Source organism: Epargyreus clarus, unplaced genomic scaffold (assembly GCF_041222505.1).
Source record: "Epargyreus clarus isolate Ecla_fem2 unplaced genomic scaffold, WU_Ecla_fem_2.2 ptg000019l, whole genome shotgun sequence".
Lineage (NCBI taxonomy): Eukaryota > Metazoa > Arthropoda > Insecta > Lepidoptera > Hesperiidae > Epargyreus > Epargyreus clarus.
The window spans coordinates 6,119,881-6,142,675 of NW_027332227.1; the positions used below are offsets into that span (position 1 = coordinate 6,119,881).

The following is a 22,795-nucleotide window of genomic DNA, read 5'->3' on the forward strand; positions in this document are numbered from 1 at the left end:
TCTACTACAGGTACTAACATACTCAAAAGAGGGTACCCAACAATATTTTAAAACAATGTACTACTATTGATGCAATAAATCATTTTGAGCCTATTAATTACAACCAAACAAACAAACAAAGTTTTCCTCTTTATAATATTAGTGTACATAACTCATTATAGTCCGCGTAAAACTGCTAGTCCGTTCTGAATACAGAAATGAATCGCATCGCCATAGCAAATTGCATGACTACGCTCGCAACAAAAAAAAACACACGATTTGTTTTCATATAATACTCAAACTAAACATGATATGAGAATAAAAAGACTATAATACATAAGCAAAAGCATCGAATATTATATACCTACGGACATAATTACACATCTTTCACATACCGTGTGTCATAAAGACTCATTGTAAAGTTCAGAGGGTCGCGAGAACGGTCTTGTTCGTAAAAACACGAGATCGGGTCACTCGATTAACACCAAACATTTATTATTTCATGCCTTTTCGATACTGTAAAATGAACCCAAATAAACTGCCCGTGTCATTTTTATCAATGCACATTCATTTTATGACTTTATTATGAGACAGGAAAAGTTATTTTCGTATGTAGATGATGAATTACTTGTATGTTTACCCCACTGCTCCGATAAGATTGCGATGTTATTTTTTTGGATTTTGATTGTCTGTCTGTCTGTCTCTCTTTAAATCTCTATCAAACTATATTAATATTAAATACGATAATTAACAATAAATTAATTTCATCTTGGTATTGAGTGATAGCTGCGTATCTGATTTTAAAAGGCTCTGTGATATGATGTATTTTTAAAATCATTTGGATTTTGTTGTGGCATGCTTTGCAACGAACAGAATAAAGATAAACAACTGATGATTACAATTTCAACAATGTTGTACTTACTTTTATTATTATTCATTACGTTACTTTATTATTATTCATTATTTTAATTACATACCCACCTATCTTTCCTCCATCTTTTTATTATTTAACTCGAAGAAATTATAGTCGAGTATAATAATCGTGTACATTTTAAGAATCTTCAGAACCTTAATGTGTATCACGATTCTCGCGAAGTATTTCCATGAATGAGAATGGTATTTTTAAAGCACAGGAGACAGTAAAGGTCTTATATCAAGGAAACTATGCGGCAGTGCCTTTATCTTCCCCATTCCATAGAGTAACATTAACAAAAGAAATATTATGGCTTCGACGGTAAATTTCTTTATAATTATTTAGCAATATTTTTTGTTGGATTTTATAAAGTAAAGGATATGGGTACAATATTGTTAGGATTCATTTAATATACATAGCAAAGGAACATGGAGACCGCCTGATGTTAGTAACTAATTTTCATATTAAAGAAGTTCTTACGAAAAATCGATCTTAAATGCGTTTTTCCTTTGAAGGGCAAAATGGAACGCCTCAAAATACATCTTTTTGTACTAAAATTCATCCAAATCAGAATACAGCAGCGCTACACTGAAGCAATGAAGCAGGCGATTACCATCACAGCACCATTCGAATGATTTTCATAATGAAACGAAATTACTTAAGTGGTTACTGGCTAACTAAGGCTAAGGTAATTTAGATATTCTTCCTGAGGAGTACTGTCATAGATACAATTAATCCTCCATACCTAAAACATCAAAAAAAATAGTGCGTTATAATACCGTCGCCCTCATTCCACCAAAACTTCTGCCACCTTCACCTACTTAGGCTTTTATATCATGATAAATATTCTAAAGAAACAAAATATCTGTCAGCAGTGGACCGCGGATGACTACAGTTGATAATGGCTCGCCCATTTATCACAGCAAAAGCATTCGCCAAAACATAGGTCATATTTTAAGAAATATCGAGGTTCCCGATAAACTTGTCTGAAGTACAAGAATCGTGTAACGGTGAAACGGCTCTTATCGATAAAATTGTATCCGCTGAAAAATTACCTTCTGTGTCCTAAATAGTATGCGATATAAAAGATTGCGGTTACTCGTATCTTGTGTGTTTTTAAGCTAATATTATCGCGGAATTGAGACTTTTATATGTAACGGACGAAGATGGTTATACCTTTCACGGTTCCACTCCGGAGGCACTACCACTACACCTTAGCGCTAATATATTCCGGTTTGAAAGGTATGGTAAAAGATACATACTTATTCCAACTGAGTCTTCAGGGGTAACAACGCCGACCTCGGGTAGGACTTTAAACTTATCTTAGCTGGACTTTAACCTCTTTCGTTTAATGACCCGCACATGTTTTTTTTATAACATAGGAGTAGCAGACGAGCATGCAGTCCACCTGAGGTAAGTGGCTACTGCCACCCATGAACATCTGTAATCAACCCCAGATAGGATTAGATATAACGACCTGAGGTCGGCCACAGATGCGCCGCTACCCCCTCAGGACTAAGCTGGAACGCCTCGGAAAAGTCTGTCTCCCTTACCACACCCTTCAAAACGGAACACAGCAGCGCCTAATACTGCTGTTATTAGGTAGAAATAGGTGTGGCGGTGGTGCCGCCGGAGTCGAACCATAAAGGGTTCTACCACCTTCAGTCAGATACAGATCCCCGGCTAAGCAGATTTGCTTTGTGTATGTCTAAAAACTTAATCGTAATTAATAGTAGGTAACAACCATACAATCTAATCCATAAAGTCTAAATAACACGTCCCATTGCACTTGATTTGACAATAAAATTAATTTTGCGCACAGCGAGTATGAAAGTAAAATAAATGATAATATGTCTGCAGAGAATAGGTAAGCAATAATATGATTTAAGACTTCCTTCTTACTTCAACAATGTCAAAATATATCTTGCAAACAATTGCGAAGTGTGAACAGGAAACGATACCCCAATATATTGAGTTAACAATATAAAGTGAGTTATTGATTTAATTAAAGAACCAATATTTCGATGTTTTGAAACAGACGACTTTGAAATCTTAAAACTTAATTGAAACATTTATAATCAGTGTCACGTTTGAAACCCAGAAGCATGACAGGCGCCATATAAGGTGGTCATTAATTCTCCCGTCTGCGACATTTTAGCAAATATATTATTTCTCAAAAGAACCTTCGTTACTGACTATTAAATACTCGCGAGTTCGTCTGAACTTAAAAATAGGGCCTGGGGGCCGAGAATGAAGGTGGTAGAACCCTTTGTAGTTCGACTCCGGCGGCACCACCGCCACACCTATTTCTGCCTAATAACAGCAGTGTTAGGCGCTGCTGTGTTCCGTTTTGAAGGGTGTGGTAAGGGAGACATACTTTTCCAAGCCGTTCCAGCTTAGTCCTCAAGGGTAGCGGCGCATCTGTGGCCGACCTCAGGTAGGAATATCTAATCTTATCTGGGGTTGATTACAGATGTCTATGGGCGACAGTAGCCACTTACCATCAGGTAGACTGCATGCTCGTCTGCTACTCCTATATTATAAGAAAAATGAAACAGTGCTTTAATCTCGGCTTTTCAATCGGGTTTTCGAGGTTCGCATCCCAAGGGACGTAGGGTAGCTAACTCTGATTCTTTGAGAGTGATGTGCATATTTGTTTTAAAATTATATAACAGTGAAGGAAAAGAAAAGGAAACCTATTCGAGAAACTTATTCTGAGATTCTGATTCTGATTTGGGAGACTTATTTCTATCATGAAGCCTACAAATTCGCATTTGACAAGCGCAGTGGACTATGACTAAATCCCATCTCTCACTCTGAGAGGTAACCCGTGACCCGTGAAAGGTGATCCAAAAATGTTAAAGTAATGGGTCGATGATAAATAAATAATAATTGGAAAAAAATGCCCATTAAATCGCAATTAATCGACAAATTTCTAAATCTCAATCCAGGTCATAAACTAATTGTACCTATTGCATACAAAGCCGTTCACTTGCAATTGTGAGATTAATTGATAAACAACCAAACGTACAAACTTTCCTATTTATAATTTTAATAGAGTCATAGACCTCTTGTAAATAAAATTCACACTTCGAAACGCAACTTGTAAAAGATTTTTGCATATCTTTCACATACAAAATCTTACAACTTACACGTGTGTAACGACCGAAATCGGCAAATTCACCATAGGGATGGCGATCTAAGATCGATTAATCGAAAAATCGATCGTTTGGGCCAAAAAAATCGCTTATATTAATCGATTTTCAGTAATGGATCGATTCAGAGAATCGATCTTTCATCCTAGAAAATTGAAAGTCGATCTTTTCCAAGTTGATGTAATGTGTTATAGACATTTTTGCCGACGGATATATCCGTGCTTGTTTGGTCCTGATGACCTTTTTTTCGCTATCTACGCCCTTTTCAGCTGAAAAGAGCGAAGATGATTTTTTGAGAATCTTTGGGCCTCGATTCTTTTGTGAATCGATTTATTGCACTTCGATTAGAATCGATTCAAGAATCAATCTTTTTCGGAAAGAATTACCATCCCTAATTCACCGCAATTTCGATATCGGCACCTTGTTACATAAACGGTAAACGTAATACATTTATGGTTTGCATGATTTTATTGTTATGTACCTGGTTGTTGATAAAGACGTTTCTTCAATCTTGGATGCATTCGATCGTAGCTTATCTCTATAAGGACTTCCTCGCAACAGCTCGAAGTTACTTATACCTACATATTTAATTTTGTTACATTAACAAAAATACTATAAAAAAGAAAATATGTACCTACTTAAGGCAATTTTACCGCTAATTCATGATTACTTATCTACTGTAAATATCTGTAACAGATAAAGCTTGAGTTGGAATTGTTACTAAAATGGAAAAGGTAAATAGGTAAAGAAAGATCACATTATTTTGGAATTAAATATAAAAGTTATTTACATTACATTAAATGCCTAAATATGTCCGTACATGATTATTATGACACATATATTAAAAAAAAAAAAACATTTTCTAAACGAGTTGTTGTGCGATCTATCTCGTACACAGATCTATAATAGGTCTGTGATCTCGTACCTAAATACTTATCATATCGGTATTTTTTTTGTTTACGAGGGGGAAACCTTCCGAGGGGAAAAAAGGTACCCGGTGCCGTGGAAGCGACGCAGGGTTATGTGGGATTCTTACTGCACTAAAACCCCCCCGGTGGCCGTCCTCGGCGCTGCGTTGAGGGCTCCGGGATCTCCAAAAGAACGCAACCGGAGTCCTCTTAGCGCGTTGCCCCATCGGGCTCCGCCCAGGTGAGCTTAGCGCTCGCCACACCGTCTGGTGCGTATGACTGCGGTATGCGACCACGCATACCGCCGTCCTTCCCGATGTCGCTGTCTGGGCGGTTCGAGCTCCCACTTTTGCCGACCGCAACCCCGGAAGCCCCCTTTTAGCCTTCTAGCCTCTTACGGCGGGCAGGGGATACCGTAGCCCTATTCTGGTCCCGAAACTACAGGGACAATCATATCGGTACTTGTTAAAATTATAACTATATAAATAATACGAGACATTTCATTAATATTAGGTAAACGGCTAAAGCTCTGGTCAACCCGAATTCCTGAAGTAAACTTTTGTCCTGGTTAAATGATGTAAGGGAGCTGAATCGAAGTGCGGTACAAAACGCGGGGAGCTAATTTATCTATATAAGAATTCTGGAGATAACATCTGAGTTCTGACATTAACCTCGACACATACAAACCTATACTATCCATACTCATATGGAAAACATTCGTAAATATTTTTATCTAACAATCTCATCATTGCAATGTATTTTTGTTTGATCTATCTCTGTTACTGCATTCCGCACATTATTATTAGTTGCCTCATTCGAATCACGTGAAAAACGCGTAGGATGATATTCATGCAACGTGCAGGAAAAGTCTGTCTGCAGTGTAAACACCTTCGGGTAATGTTAACGAGTTCCGCCATTGTGTTAAAGGACGTGTCATTTGACATCTGCCTTGTAAAATGTGTGAATATTTATTGTCAAACGTTTCATATTTGTGTTTGCGGGTGTATGCGTCGGCATTTCACGCGCATACAAATTGAGTAATATTAGGTACTCGGTATCGATTTCGACGGTATTTCGCTGGCATCTTAGGAATGTGTAGACTGTCCCTGTACTCTCGGGAATAGAATAGGGCTACGGTATCCCCTGCCTGTCGTAAGAGGCGACTAAAAGGGGCTTCCGGGGTTGGGGGCGGCAAGAGTGGGAGCTCAAACCGTTCAGCAAGCGACCCCGGGAAGAACAGCGGTTTGTGTGGTCGCATATCGCTGTAATCACCAGGGGATGTGAGAGGAGCGTAAATTGCTCCCCCCAGGGCAGAGCCCGATAGAAGGGCATCGCGTTAGGAGGACTCCGGTTGTGTTCCGTTGGAGATCCCGGAGTTCTCCACCAAACGCTGAGGACGGCCACCGGGGGGGTTTTAGTGCGATAAAAATCCCACATAAGCCGGCTTCACTCCCATGGCGTCGGGTACCTTTTGAAGGTTTCCCCCTCGTCAACAAAAAAAAAGGATATGTAGACTGGCGGAGTTTCATATGACACGACTATCTTAGTTCTCAGGAGCGGCAATGCATCTGTGATTTAATTCAAGTAGGTCATTGTATGTTCAGACTTATTTTACGGGGAGTGTATTACAATACAACATTGTGTCCTGATCAATACCAAATTTCTTGTTTTCTTCTGAAACTTCCGTACACATACTATACATAAGGCTTGAGCTGAGATCCTCATATTCTTTTGGATTCAATTAGTTACTCAATACCTATATTATTTAAGGTAAACTTAAGTCTTATTTTACTTGACATTTTCATTTTATAATAACAAGGAACAACAATATTGATTTATGTTTGTAGGTCAAGTTATGTGAGTTTTCACCACATAACACTCGAATAACACTTCTTAAGAATAACATAATGTAATTCACTTATAATTGCAGTGATAGCTTAGTGTTAAAACTCAGCGTTTTAAACGGGCGGCCCAAGGTTCGAATCCTAGGCACTAACCTTTGATTATCGATGAAAGATAGGTGCGTATCGCTTTCTCTGAGGGTGAAAGAAAGAAACCTACCTAAATAACCTAAACCGAAAGTTTTTAAAGAAAGTTTTTTTTTTATAATATAGGAGTAACAGACGAGCACGCAGTCCACCTGATGGTAAGTGGCTACTGCCGCCCATGGACATCTGTAATCAAACCCAGATAGTGATATTCCTACCTGAGGTCGGCCACAGATGTGCCACTACCCCTGCGGACTAAGCTGGAACGCCTCGGAAATGTATGTCTCCCTTACCACACCCTTCAAAAGGAACACAGCAGCGCCTAACACTGCTGTTATTAGGCAGATATAGTGGCGGTGGTGCCGCCGGAGTCGAACCACAAAGTGTGCAATTTCTACCAACTCGCACTTGTCCAGCGCTGTGAACTATGACCTAAACCCTACTCTGAGAGGAAACACGTGGTCAGATGTGGGTCACTAATGGGTTGACGTCGACCTGACTTTCATGAAGTCATGAACCGATTCGCCAATTGTAAGGGTTCCTATACTTTCATTAACAATAAAGCATTATTTACAGTTAATAAATCGTACATGCAAACCTGACAAAATGGAATACCGGTTACGGAAATTGTAAGTTATTTTATTTTGGGCGAGACTTGATCCCCGAACAAGGGCTATCTCTAGAGGTATCTTTTTTTTTATAATATAAGAGTAGCAGACGAGCATGCAGTCCACCTGATGGTAAGTGGCTACTCCCGCCCATGGACATCTATAATCAACCCGAGATAGTGATATTCCTACCTGAGGTCGGCCACAGGTGCGCCGCTACCCCTGAGGACTAAGCTGGAACGCCTCGGAAAAGTATGTCTCCCTTACCACACCCTTCAAAACGAAACACAGCAGTGCCTAACAAGGCTGTTATTAGGCAGATATAGGTGTGGCGGTGGTGCCGCCGGAGTCGAGCCACAAAGTGTGCAATTTCTACCAACTCGCAGTTGTCCAGCGCTGTGAACTATGACCTAAACCCTACTCTGAGAGAACCACGTGGTCAGATGTGGGTCACTTATGGGTTGACGTCGACCTGACTTTCATGAAGTCATGAACCGTTTCGCCAATTGTAAGGGTTTCTATACTTTCATTAACAATAAAGCATTATTTACAGTTAATAAATCGTACATTCAAACCGGACAAAATGGAATACCGGTTACGGTAATTGTACGTTATTTTATTTTGGGCGAGACTTGATCCCCGAACAAGGGCTATCTCTCGAGGTATCTGTTAGTAAAATAAATATCTTTGACCCGAAAGCGTCAAGTTGCACACAGGATGTTTTGCAAACTGATGGCCCGCGACGCGCTCACCCAATTGGCCAATTTTAGCACCAAATGATGCTTGAAATAAGTTCCCTTTGACCACACCATAACTGTTAACTCGCTTCACACTGGATGTCGAACGGTTCTTACCTTGGTATTTACAGAAGATAAAAAATAACAGAAAGCGCGCCGTATAAAATTTACGTCTACAAGGCTATTTTAGTACCCCGTTTGATTTAAGAATTATATTTTAAATTCGATTTTAATACATTCTAAATAGTCATTCGAGTAGGAATTAAGCGCAAAATAAAGAGGGAACCTTTGATTCGCTTATTTTTTATATGATACTAGCTGTGCCCCGCGGTTTCACCCGCGTTAAAAATAAATAACGTGGGTGAAATCGCGGGGCACAGCTAGTTCTAAAATATAAGTAGCCTCATTTACTCCTTATTACATCAGCTACCTGCCAATTTCAGAGATTAGACAGAACAAACAGACAGACAAAAATTGTAAAAAAAAAATATTTTGGTGTATATTCACATGCATGTAGTAAAAAGCGGTTATTTAAATATTAAAAACAGACACTTTAGTTTTATTTATATGTATAGATGAGGGCCGGGAGCGTCAGCAAATTTAGATTCTATTTCCTATGTTAGTAGGCTTTCGCTAACTATTAATACATAGGATTAGAAATTACAAGAATTTTGCGTACTTTGAAAATCTCAATGATATCACGGCAGCAGAGGTTGAAACTTTTTAATATAAGTTTGCAATTTGCACCTACCTACGATATATATCTAACTGGACTCTAACAAGCCACTAGAGAGTTAAACTTACAATTATTTAACTTACATAAGAATCCATAAAAAATATTGTATGCGTCTTCTACAATTTTTGTTTATTCTGAGCGTGATCCAAAGTTGCCATTAAACGCCTTTTTCCTTGCACTTGCGATCTTGACCTAACTGTTGTATTTGCCTTTTAGCATCTTCGCTCATTGTACTGCACTTTCATATAGGTACCCACATGTAAATAGTTTAATTTGTAACTAAAGCGCAATTTTAACCTTTGCTCTTTAGTCATGCTATGGTTATCTAGGTCGCATCTTTAGAAATATACAGGTGCCTACAACAAAAATTATGAACAATAAAACTTAGTTACAAAAAGTTTTAAAATTTCTAGGCTTTTTTATTATACGAGTAGTTATAAAAATAGCGAATTAGATTCCTACCTGAGGTCGGCGACAAATGCGCCGCTGCACCTAAAGACTAAGCTGGAATGCCTCGGAAAAGTAAGCCTTTTATTAAGTATAGATACTTACAGATATAACTTTTACCTATAATGGGTAATCTATACAAAATTGCTTAATATCAAATAAACAATATTTTCAGCATTGAATAATTATTTACAAAAGTCTCCTTGCAAGAGAAATTAGCCACTCGATTTTCTTAAATCCATAATTATATTGAAACCTTTGAATGGTTTGCAGCTGTCGAAGGTATGATATATAGGACGTTAGCTGGTGTCAAATGTGGTTTGTCGGCGAACAATGAGTCGTGACCGCGCACTCCCCATAGCGGAATCCACGAAGACCAACCAATTTATGACCGACCCGTTATATGCAGTTATTCTATAAGGTTATATAAAATAATTCCTATATAAAAATAAGAGCTTGAAAATTGACAATAGTATTTACCTATATAGTGTGACCTGTTTTGTGGTTATTAAAGGGTAGGTATGTCGTAATCTATCGACCGTGACATACTCCCTTCCAAAATTTTACATTAATATATAGTTTTTATCTACTCCTTCCCTATTTACACTACCTTATTTAATGGATGTCATGGGCACAATGACGAGTACCTGCACCAATACGCACACTTAGGAGTAGATCCTAAATTGGTCATAATTATACATGTCCATGTAGTCGGGAATCAAATCTGGAATTCTCTGGTTTAACATCGAGTAGGTACCTGTTCGGCTCTAATATACTGGTATATAGAATACAACAACGCAAACACTGCTATCGTAGACCATTCATTGTTTACATGTCTGACTGGGGATCGAACCTGGTTCCCTCTACGTGTCAGACTAGTATAGGAACCAAACCACGCGACCTTCCATCACAAAGCAGCGCAAACAATACAAGTTTATTATAAAACGAAAATAACAATTCCAACACAATCCAATAAACAAACTTACGGTATTTACTGCAACATGTTGACGTATAAAAACATCAAATTGAAATAATGCCGCAAAAAGCTTGCAAATAAAATCAAACGTTGTAATCTACAATCCCTTGGGAGCTGCGCACGCGCTCACCTGCTATGATTTATTCCGAAGCGCCGCCATTGTACTGTCATGGCGGACAGTTTCCGTAAACTTATGAATTACCTATCTCAAATGTCTCGGAGATAAACAGTTCACTTGTTGACCGATTTTAGTTCGAAAATATCTGTGTGGATTCTCATAAAATAGTGCATATATTCTGTGTAAAGCAGTAACTATTTATTAATTTGTGGTAAAGCTTTCTGTTCAACTGAATATAGGTAAACCTTTGTATTATACCTATGTTGCATATGTAAATTTAAGCGCCTGATATTTAAGTACAGCTACACAAATCACCATTTACTGACTTGTAGTAAGAATTGGGTTTTCTTACTTGTCTATTTATAAATGACGATTAAAACTATCTAAATGAGATGAAGGACTACAAAGTTGTTTATTCAGATTGCTTGGAGAAGCGTATGATTTTATAATAAGATCGATATTTTCAGTAACTTGAGTCAAAGTTACTTTACATAAGATTTATTAGACCAATGTAATATTAGAATTACCTTGCATTAGGTGTATTTGTTTATTTTCAAAATTGTTATGTAGCAAATAATGCGCTCATATATGTAGGTAAGAACGTAGTAGAATCCATTACCATCCCTCACTCATTCACTCTTACCTTTCAACTTTGTACTTTGTTTATTTTTCGTGTCCAATTCTTAATTAAATTCATGTAGTTCTTCTGTATAAAATGATATCAATTACATCGTTATTGTTTGTTAACACTTATAGAAAGTTGCATATTAATTGAAGTGTAACGATACTAATCTTTAATTGTCTGTAATAAAAAGAAATACTGCCGTAGACATCTGTAATCAAACCCAAATAGGATTTGAACTCCTATTTAAAGTCAACCAAAGATGCGCCTGAGGACTAAGTAGGAACGCCTTATGTGTCTCTCTCTTCAAACCACAACAGCAATGTTTAACAATGTTATAAGGCAGAAATAGGAACGGAAGCTCGTCAGTAATAAACGTCAAATTGCATTACAAGTTGATTGATGATAAAGTTGACCCGACGTGAGAGTCGCGAGTGGAGGTTAAACGTTATCCGACTAACATTTGCGCTCATTTAAACACGGGTAGCGGCAATCGCATAAAAATATTGAAGTATACACAAAGAGAAATGCAAATTATTTTTAATTGCCTTCCGGTAGAAAGTGGGTGAGCCTGAACACGGAACGGGCCGGCCGAATCGGTTTGATTCTTGTTGAAATAACGACAATGTGTCGACATGGTGTTGAATCCGCACTGAATCAGTGATAATTTAACTTTTATTTATTTAATGGATAAGTACTTAGTCATTCATGACCGATGGTTTTATGTTACGGAGATTACCGGTTCGTGCCGTAGTGGTCACTACGATCTCTGGTTCGATCACCGACCAATCGGACATCTAAATAGTACCTAAATTAAGATTTTGGATGCAAAAACTTTTTTCAACGCAACCTCTATAATCGTCTGGGTGTATTGCTATGTTACATATTATTATAATAAATAGTGATAGCATAGTGGTTGAAACTCGATCACACATTGGGAGGTTCGAATCTCAGACACGCTCTTCTGATTTTCAAACTTATGTACGTATTACAAATTAATTATCACCTGCTAAAACGAGTATGTAAAATGTACTGTAGGTATGTAAATGTACCATTTCTCACTGGGCTGGCGCGGTGGACTTTGGCCTATGCTTCTTACACTATGAGGAGACCCGTGTCCAGCATTGTTATAAGACATACATAAATATAAGTGGTGTTACAGCAGTCTAACCACGAAATATTCTCCCTCGTATAACGTACTCATCATTCACCTCGCACGAGCAATTAAGTGATTACAAAATTAATTTCCAATTTCAATAAACCATCACTTTCCAGTTTCTAGCTATAATGCAACGATTCCTTGAAAGCGAGCTTATTAATCCTTTTCATTTCCACTTTATCAATCTGTATTATAATAATCCGTAATCAATAACTGATAACTGAAACGCGTAGGTGTGACATACCGGGCATCCATTTATTATACCCTAAGGCCGGACGCTAGACACAGACTAATATCCAAGTATTAATATTTACTTTCATAATATTAATAACTACTTTCATAACGTCAGACTAACTTAAAAATAGCTCTTCATTGAAATGATAGCGCGAAAATAAATTAATTTCAAAACGGACACACCCGTCGTTATTAGTAATAGAGATTAAAACTTAGTTTGGTTCTAAAAAATTGGTATTATATTGGTATAGTTGATACATACTTACGTATTCACGACACTTGAAGGTATAGAATAAAAGTTATTTACTTAAAATTCGGAAACTTCGATATTTTCATTTATTTTATTAGTGTATACCTACAATGTTTAAAGTTCAAATGTTAACATTTTATTTTTCACGCTAAGTTTGAAGTATTGGATGATTTGTTAATTTACAATATACCTACATTACTTAACAATAGAGTATGTATTTATTTCATTACGAACATGCTTCATTTAAAATTATAAAGACTTCTCGTAAGAGTAGGCACACGCCTTTTATTACCAGAGTCTCTCGTCTTCATAATTTTAACAATGGTCAAGATCAAGTACTTAATAAGCAATGATAGCCTAGTGGTTAAGAAACGCGGCCTCTTGTTCGAAGGGTCCGAGGTTCAAATCCCAGGCCCGCACCTCTGATTTTTCAAAGTTATGTGCGTATTAGAATTAGAAGTTAATTATCACTTGCTTAAACGGTGAAGGAAAACATAGTGAGGAAACCTGCATACCTGAGAATTATTAAAAAAAATGTTTTTAAATTTAAATTAAATTAAAAGGTATGTGAAGTCTTAACAAATAAGTAATAAGTAAGTCTTAACAAGTCTTACCAATACGCACTTGGCCAGCGCGGTGGACTATGGCCTAATCCTTCTCATTCTGAGAGGAGACCCGTGCCCAGCAGTGGGACAGTAATGGGTTGATGATGATGAAGTGTACTTTACCAGCATGTTGAACTATGTCATAATAAATCTTTTATCCAGCAATGGAACAGTTACATAAGTTACATGTAGAAGTCATAAAAAATACAAAATAACGCTGCCTACTCTCATAGCCCCACTAGGATTTTCTGGTCTTGGGTGCCATAGATAAACACAGAGGTAATGTAAATTCAACATAAAGATATCAGTCCGGCCGGCGATTGAACCCAGAACCCACCGTATGTCAACACGCTAGTGACCACTCCACCACGCGGGTCATCAATAGCCATTATTGACCATCTACCTCTCTATTTTGAAAGTGGTTGATACCCTTAGTGGTTCGACTCCGGCGACACTACCGCCATACCTATTTCTGCCTCACAAGAGCAGCGTTAAGCACTGCTGTGCTCTAGTTAGAAGGGTGTGGTAAGTGAGACATACTTTTCCGAGTCGATCCAGCTTAGTCCTCAGGAGTAGCGGCGCATCTGGGGCCGACCTCAGGTAGGTATATCTAATTATATCTGGGCTTGATTACAGATGTCCATAGGCGGCAGTAGCCCCTTACAATTAGGTGGACTGCATGCTCGTCTGCTACTCCTAGATTATAAAAAAGAATCTAATATTCTATTCTATTTTATTCTATTATATTCTAGTACCGTTTCATTGCATCAACCCTCCATAACAATCTTAATGACCTAAATTTAGACCACTCATTCAAAAACCGTCTGCGGGCATACTTAATCACTGATACGCATCCTCTTGTGACGAGTCCGTCTCATTGTTTAAGTCCTTTCCGGGATAATATTCACGCTGAATAACGTGGGTGTGTAGATAAATCTTGCTTACTTAAACAGATTTAAGGTCTCAGTACCCTAAACTGGCCTGTCAAGATTCAGGTATGTTTGTACTTAGCTGGTAACAAATATAGAGGTTTATAGGCTAGAATTTTACTCAGTAATTGTCATTCACTAGTAAGTATACAATACATATACAAATATTCTACATTTTGCTACATAAAAAATATTTCAGATACAATTGATACAATGCATTGGATACAGGTTTTTGATAAAATAGCATGTTAAATCGGGAAAAAATAATTTAAGAAAAAGTTACATTTAATAAATATTTTTAAAAAGTCATAGAATATATGAAAAATAAACTACAATTTGGAGCTATAATTATATTTTAAAATTCAGACGAAACTTACATTTTAAATACATTATAATTTTATTGCAATAGTTATCGTTTGGTTTTTAAATTTTAGTTTTTTTAACTAGTCATACTTCTCTACTATGACAATGTGATCTCATTCTTCGATAAAAACGATGTGTGTGTGCACATGTAGAAAATTACCACTAACTACACTGGAAATCCATTAAAATAAAATTTCGAATGTCTGTTGACAATATTAGCCTATTACATTAATTTATTTTCTACATAAAAATTGTACTAAAACATATAGAAAAATATAGCGTCATTTAAAAAAGTTTTATAAAATAACAAAAATATGTCCTTTATGAAGAGCAAAACTAAAATTCTAATACATTATATATTTTGCACAGCTTAATTCCATTAAACGAGGAGCAAAAATAAAAGAAACTGAAAATGTCATTTTAAAAATATTTCCTTTCCTAATTTCATACAACCAAATGGCAAATTACAATGGCATTTATTAATATATTAATGACATACAACAAATTGCTGGTATTTATAATATACACTAAATTAATTATATGATAAAATATATTTATAAAGATACAGATAAAATATCTTCAACTTATCAACCAGCTGCTCTGAAGAACTTGTTCCATGCATGAGTGTAGTACAATCTATCATATATTAACTATACCTATAGAAGCAATAGGCTGGACAAAGAGGAGGAAAATGTCATGGAGGAGGTTATGTTGATGAGTTACCAATTGGTTGATATGAAATTTACATCAACTCTGAATATGAGATGGGGTTAGTGAAGGAAGAGAAAAGTTCTCGTATGAAAATCTTGTCAATGTCGCACTATACTTCTATAATAATATATTTAATCTCTTTGATTACATGTAATAGTTAGAAAAATACATACATAAAGTCGCAGATGCAAGCTTGTATCAAAATCATTGCAATTGCAAATATTTCTGATTACAGACGTGGCAAAGTATGAAATTAAAAATGTGATATAGTACAGTCAACACAGCAAAATATAGGTCCTTCAATAAGCAACATGAAAATTTCCTCTAATGGAACAGATTTCAACACACAATCTGCATCACAATCTGATCTGAACACAAAGGCAGTCTTGTTAGAACCTTAGTAACCATGACATTAAGCTATCTCAAATAGAACATCTCAAAAGATTAGATCCTATATAGATTTCACCTACTTACTCGTACTCCCTAAACTTAATAACCACATCTCTTACATAAGGACTTCAAATTATTCTAATACTTAATTTTAATATCTAATTGTGCTAGATAACACTAACTAAATATCTAACAATATTCTCCATACAATATAAAGAAGGAACTATTCATGTATTATTTACACAAAAATTCCACATATCCGGTTTTTCAGTCCACATTTTGAAAAATAAGTCCTTAACATCCTTCCAATTTCTTTTATATCTCTCTGACTTATTTTTCATTTCATTGTAAGGAATGTTCTCCATATTGCATCCTCCACAAATGCTTAGTTTCAATTCCTCATTCAAGTTAATGATTCTTTGAAATCTCTCATATAATTTATATTTGGAAATACTTAGGTAAGAACTCACTAAGTTATACCTCTTTTTGATTAACCCTAGCTTCACTCCCTGTGTCGCTGCTTCCAAAATTCTGAAAATAATGGTGAAAATAAATGTGATTTACTCTCTGATACTACCAAAATGTACTAGAAAGTCTAATGTCATTAGTTATTGTTATAATTTGTTAGTGTATTAAAGCTTTAGTAACTAAGGTGGTAGAACCCTTTGTAGTTCGACTCCGGCAGCACCACCACCACATCTATTTCTGTCTCATAACAGGAATGTTAAGCACTGCTGTGTTCTGGTTTGAAGGGTGTGGTAAGGGAGACATACTTTTCCGAGGCGTTCCAGCTTAGTCCTCAGTCCTAGTTCAGGAAGGGATATCTAATCCTATCTGGGGTTGATTACAGATGTCTATGGGCGGCAGAAGCCACTTTCCATCAGGTGGACTGCATGCTCCTCTGCTACTTCTATATTATAAAAAAAAAAACTTTTTTCAATTATTAATTTTAATAAAATTTAAATCTTAATGGAGCACCATCATAAACGCATTGTCATCAACTCCAACTTTTAGGCCAAAGAACGCAAAGCTGCTAAGCGGCTAGAAAAAAATTAATGCAATGCTTCTTCCCTTGAACTATAGGATTATTATTATAAGTACATAAAGAATTCCTAAGAACACTATACCATATATAATTATATAAAAAAATGTTATTCAATCTGTTAGTTTTGAAAAAAATTAAAAGGTTATACCTATATGGCTACGGGACATTGCAAAAAGAAGTATCAGTACAATTAGGAGAGAAATATATTACTATTATAAACATGGGCATAGCCGCAAAGCAAGGTTGTCATTTCCATGTATATAAAATACAATAGGCTTATAATGCATAAATATAAATAATAAATTTATATGTATAAAATAGTTACCCATGCTCGTTGCTCGTTCGTATCCAAATAATGCTCACTGGAGCAGGTTTGGCATTTTCTTCATTTTTCTTATTAGGATATGCAATGGAACATTGTTGGAATGTCACCTCCGGTGCAGTCATGCGGCGTCCATTTCTATTTAAAAATGCACGTTCTATAGCCTCAATGGAATATGGTACGTCGGCTCCAAATATAAAGGATTTGATGTAGATCGGTTCAGCTAATAGCATATCTAGTAGGCCCCCTTGGATACCAACATGTATCCATCTCGCTATTTTGTCGCTACACGAGACTGATAATGTAACGTCACCTCTTCCAGGCTTCGTTCTCACCTGGCCGACTGTGTGATACTTGGCACCAGATTCCTTAGAATCCTGTTCCGCTGTAGGCAAGCATTTAGCACCTGTTCTGTGAATATCATCAACCAACTCAAGCTTTATCTTTTTACTCTCCACATCACATGTATCATTATCGGCACTGCGTTTGTTCGATCTTATGACGTCACCATACTCCTCGTCAATATTTTTTGGCATTATAGAAGCATCACCACACGGCGTTTGGGATGAATAGAATATGAACTCAATGCCTGTTCTTAATTTAAACGTGCCATGTTCGAATATAAATATGGACTCTTTGTTGCGCAGAGCGTTCTCAATGTTTTCATACACATACACCAAAAATCCTCGTCTAGCGATCACTTCGGCATGACTGTCGTTTAGGACGTTACCAGCACTACACATCTTAGACGCTCCGATGCATTTTGAACCAGTTCCTAGTGATACCACCATATGCCTATCTTGGTCAGGCTCGTATTGCACGACGCACGATAGCACTGTCCACTCATGTTCAACCGGCTTACCAGTCTTTGGTAATTTCTTATACAAGTCTAAGCAACTATTCGCAATTTTATCAACCAACGAGTCATCCATTTTCACCACTATGATATGCAATTCACACTCAGTAACAGGTTTTTAAACAATTTTTCATGTTAACATTTTTGTAAATTCATACATAATTATTATAATGGCCGAATTAATATATTTACCGCGATTTTAATTCAAAACAACCTCAATTCATTATCGATCGATATGTCAGTAAAGTTTGCTGTCAAACGTCAAATAACAAATTGTCAAATTATGTTCTTTTACATCTCGTTTCTTAAAACGAAAGTCAATTATGTTAGACAGTCTATAAAATATTATTTATCTGATTATCCTGATATGATGATGATATTGTTCGATATTTTTTTCTTTAATTGTTCTGTAGTTTTAGTTTTATTACCGAACACATATATTAGTAAAGATACTTCGCCGCCTTGAAAATGAATGAAGCCACAAACGGCTTATTAGTAAGTTCTTTTTTGATGTGAAACATCTATAGCCGCACGTAAAACCGATTTCTGGCGTGGCGACGCATGCCGTGGCGACGCGTCTCCACGCTATACGATGGTATATATATACAGTCTATATGCAGTAGTGTGTACGGTGTGGCGACGCGTCGCCATGCGCAATAACTATTATCGAAGTCACTGATTAAACGAATTAAGTAGTCACGATTTGAAATAAATTCGTAAATTTTTGTATTTAATGAAAATAAATGTTTATTCAATAAATAGTCATCGTTATCTGGAAAAAAATCGTAATATTTTATTTTATCATTATGACATATTTAGTTCCTATCACAATATGTTCTTTTCTGCTTATTACTTTTACAAATAATGTCGATGTTTCACATCTGCCAGGCGTCCCGTGACGGCTCACATTTTTTTTTTAAATTCTTGACAAATAAAAACATTTTTAAAGAAAAATTACGAATAAATAACTAATACTGCGTAATTTACATAATAAATAAATAATTATTTCAAATGTTTTAGGGACATTTTAGCACGGAGACGTGGCAAAAAATTTTTTACGCAACTATTTCAATTCTCAAAACTGGGTACATTTTCTTGTTAGGAGTGAGTAATCTTTATTAATCTATGACCGAACATAATATATTGCTCTATCAAAAGTATGGAATAAAAATAATTATATTTTATAAGCAACTGTTAATAAATGTACTAATTATTCGATGCAAATTACTTGCTATGTTACGTAGGTAACGTATAGTTCCGTTAAAATATTTATAAGATGTTTTTAATTAGCAGCATTTACGTAAACTTATGTTAATTTATGTCGGATAACAAATCAATTTGTAATACATTTTAGTACTATAACGGCGGAATCCACCAAACCAATTTTAATTAATTATAGCATCATGTGATTAACTTTAATAAATCAAAAATAAAAATGTAAAACTTGTTTTTCTTAAATCTTTACATTCTCTAGTTATTAATTTAAATTTCCCATAATTAATAACTGCCACACCGAGTTCTAATTAGTAAGTAATTATTTTTTTGATTCCATGAGTTTCTATCAAGACTGCTTAAAAGTAGGTTAATGAAAATTAAATACATCTAACTGTTTGTTGCGATTTCCTTGATATTCTGTAAGAAATTTTCGTGCCCAAGAATTCTTAAAGATATGTGGTTTCAATCCGTTCTTTACCAGCATGATATGACGTAAACTCTCCTTATTTCGAGAGGTACCTAACCCGTGCCCAGCCGTGAGACAGTAATTGGTCGATGATACCAGTGATTAAAACTGATAAACTACAAAGATGGGAGTAGACTGCAAGTATTACGTAAGTCGTTTGGGAATGCATAGATTATGATCAATGGATTATGCATCTTTATCTGAACTTCGATCAAAATGCTGACTTCGCGTCTAACTTTCTAAAAAACCTATTCGTCATTTATTGTATTGGTTATATTTTTTTGTGTCTACAATAAATCTTAAGCAAACTAACCACAGACGTAGATCAATTCGACATGCATGTTATTATTTTGTTGATTTCAATAAATCGAATGAATGTAAGTGCTGGCTTACGTAGGCCTAAGCATATAAGTTGACGACCCGTGTGGCGGAGCGGTCACCATACCGGTTGGACGCCCAAAGGGTTCCGGGTTCGATCCCCGGCTAGACAGATATCTGAATGATGAATTTAGATATCTGCTCTGGGTATGGGTGTTTGTGTCTTCGTCTTTGTGTGTGTCCATGGCACCCACGATACAGGGTATCCTAGTATGGGGCTGTGAGTGTAGAAAGCGTTTAATTAATTGTGTGATTTATAAGTATAATCAAGACCTGTATAGGTTACTATACTCTTTGATCACCAGTCTTTGAAGACCACTTTTAAGCATTTTGCTCCAAAATCTACGTAGGTAGGTATATTTATTATTTAAGTGTTAAAAACAGTTAACTTCGTATGACTCAAACAATTTCACATATTTTGAAGTTATTTTAAATGACCTCATGCTACATCAGCCTTACAAAAAGCCATTAAATAAATTAACAAGGATACTTAGTGTGTCTCTGTAAGCATATCCGGCTATCCAATTTGTAGTGTCCAGTAAAAAATGCTTCATCAATCACAATATCGTTGAAGCGAGACTGAAGTTAACGGGAACTAAGATATGACAAGCGTTGACATGTTCCTTATTATGGGACCCAGGTAAAATGTTAAGTTATTAAGCTAAGAAACTCACAACCACAAGCTAAGAAACCATACTCTTACAAGTATCTACATAGGTACTCGTATCAACATGAATACGAAAATAAAATATTTCAGATTTCCGTCAAATTCAAGCCATAGGTACATTTTCCTTGTATGCATTTTCTACAAGGAGGCATTAGATACGGAGTGAAGTAAGTATATATTATACGTATTTTGTATTAAATTTCATTCTTGATTCCTTTTTATAGGTATTCCTTACGATATTTCTAAGTGTTATTTTTTTAAAACAAGTAATAAAGTTGTTCTATCGTCTCTATTGAGCGAAAAATCTTTAACCCTAAAAGCAAAAGCAATGAAATATCTACACCGGGATTCTTGTAAGATGCATTTAGTCTTCTATGATCTTTCTGAAATAGATCTCGTTTATGGATCTTTTTTATTTTGAAATCTTGTGGAAAAATGTAGCAGTGGCAGGCACAGAATAAAATTAAGAAAGTTGTTGAAAAGCTTGACATACGAGTGCAAACTTCATTCCGTAAATAAAAGTGAATTCCAAGGTAATGTCAGTTTCTAATGTTTAAGAAACTCTTTCATCTCACATTCTTAACCGCAATTATACAAAATGTTCTGATTTTGCAACACAGCAGTGATAGCCTAGTGAGCCGTAGTGGTTAAGAAATTCGGCCTCTTGATTGAGGGGACCGAGGCTCAAATCCTAAGCACGCACCTCTGACTTTTCAAAGTTAGAGGTGCGGCGAAGGAAAACCTGCACCTGAGAGATTTATAAAAAAAAAATCTCAAAGATATGTGAGTCTACCTAGATGACCTAGTCCTTCCCAATCTGAGAGGAAACTCGTGCCCAGCAGTGAGACAATAAAGGGTTGATGATGATGATATTCTAATTTTGCCAACTAATCTCTAATATAATAATCTAATTTTGGTTTAGTATACTTTCGTACCCAAAGGATAAAAATGGACCCCTATTACAAAGCATCCGCTACCCGTGTATCCGTCTGTCACAGGGCTTTATATCCTGAAGTCGAATTAAATAGAGTTACGAATTTTGCAATAATAAATTCATAATATTTTGCGGCAGCGCAGTGGTTGCATCTCAGTCTCTCATTCTGTGGGTCTACGATTCGAATCCTAGACAAGACCTTTCATGTTGTTAATGGCAAAGAAGACTCATATATGTATGTAACTTCTTTGTTTAAAACATTTAATTTACCTAATAATTTTAAAGCAAAATCAATGGAAATAACATATGGATATATATATATATATATATATATATATATATATATATATATATATATAGGTATATTTATAACACTTAGATTTTAATATTTTTATCACATCGTTTATCGATCGTGATGTTCGATATGTAAATCTGCGCCGGAACCTCCTCTCCGTTATAATGAGTCATGAATGACAAACTACCCTTCTTTGTAACCGCCCACTATCGGCGCTTTATAGAACCTTTGAAAATGTATTACTATACAATCGATGTGTAACATTGTAAAGGCTCCATGAAATTCATAAATATTTAATCTCCTTTAATAAGTAATATTTACTCAATTCTTATATTTGAATATAACCATTTTTAGCTCATAAATATAATTATTATATAGGAGACTACTGAGACTGTAGATATACACCTATATACATAGGTACAGACAGGTATACAGGGTGAATTTTTAAAACTGGCCTTCAGGGCCAAATCCGAAACTATAAGGATTAGCGAAAAATGCTGAAAGGAGTTACGAGGTCGATTTTGATAAAAACTAAAACTGCATCATTAGTTTTTTAAAATAACTTTTTCCCTAGCCGGGAATCGAACGAGTTCATTTTGAAAAAAAAATAAACTCTCTATATTATTCCACTATCTGATAGTGTTGCTTATAAGGATTAAAATCTGGGCAGTAATGATAAATGACAAACTAAAGGAACAGCCTCAATTTTAAGAAAATACATATTTTTTCATATTAATTTGGCAGTTAAGTTCCCGCCATTCATCAATTTAAACATTTCGCATATTAAAA

At 35.8% G+C, this 22,795-nt stretch overlaps 1 protein-coding gene across 1 annotated transcript; it reads right to left on the minus strand.

Moving 5' to 3' along the window:
* Nucleotides 1-15,918: 15,918 nt before the first annotated feature.
* On the minus strand, nucleotides 15,919-18,299 carry Adat1 (Adenosine deaminase, tRNA-specific 1). Its single transcript, XM_073083643.1, has 2 exons — nucleotides 17,199-18,299; nucleotides 15,919-16,359 (listed from the first exon to the last, which is right to left on the minus strand). The coding sequence occupies exons 1-2, from the start codon at nucleotides 18,125-18,127 to the stop codon at nucleotides 16,056-16,058; spliced, it is 1,233 nt and encodes a 410-aa protein (XP_072939744.1). The 5' UTR covers nucleotides 18,128-18,299; the 3' UTR covers nucleotides 15,919-16,055.
* Between the last annotated feature and the right edge of the window lie 4,496 nt (nucleotides 18,300-22,795).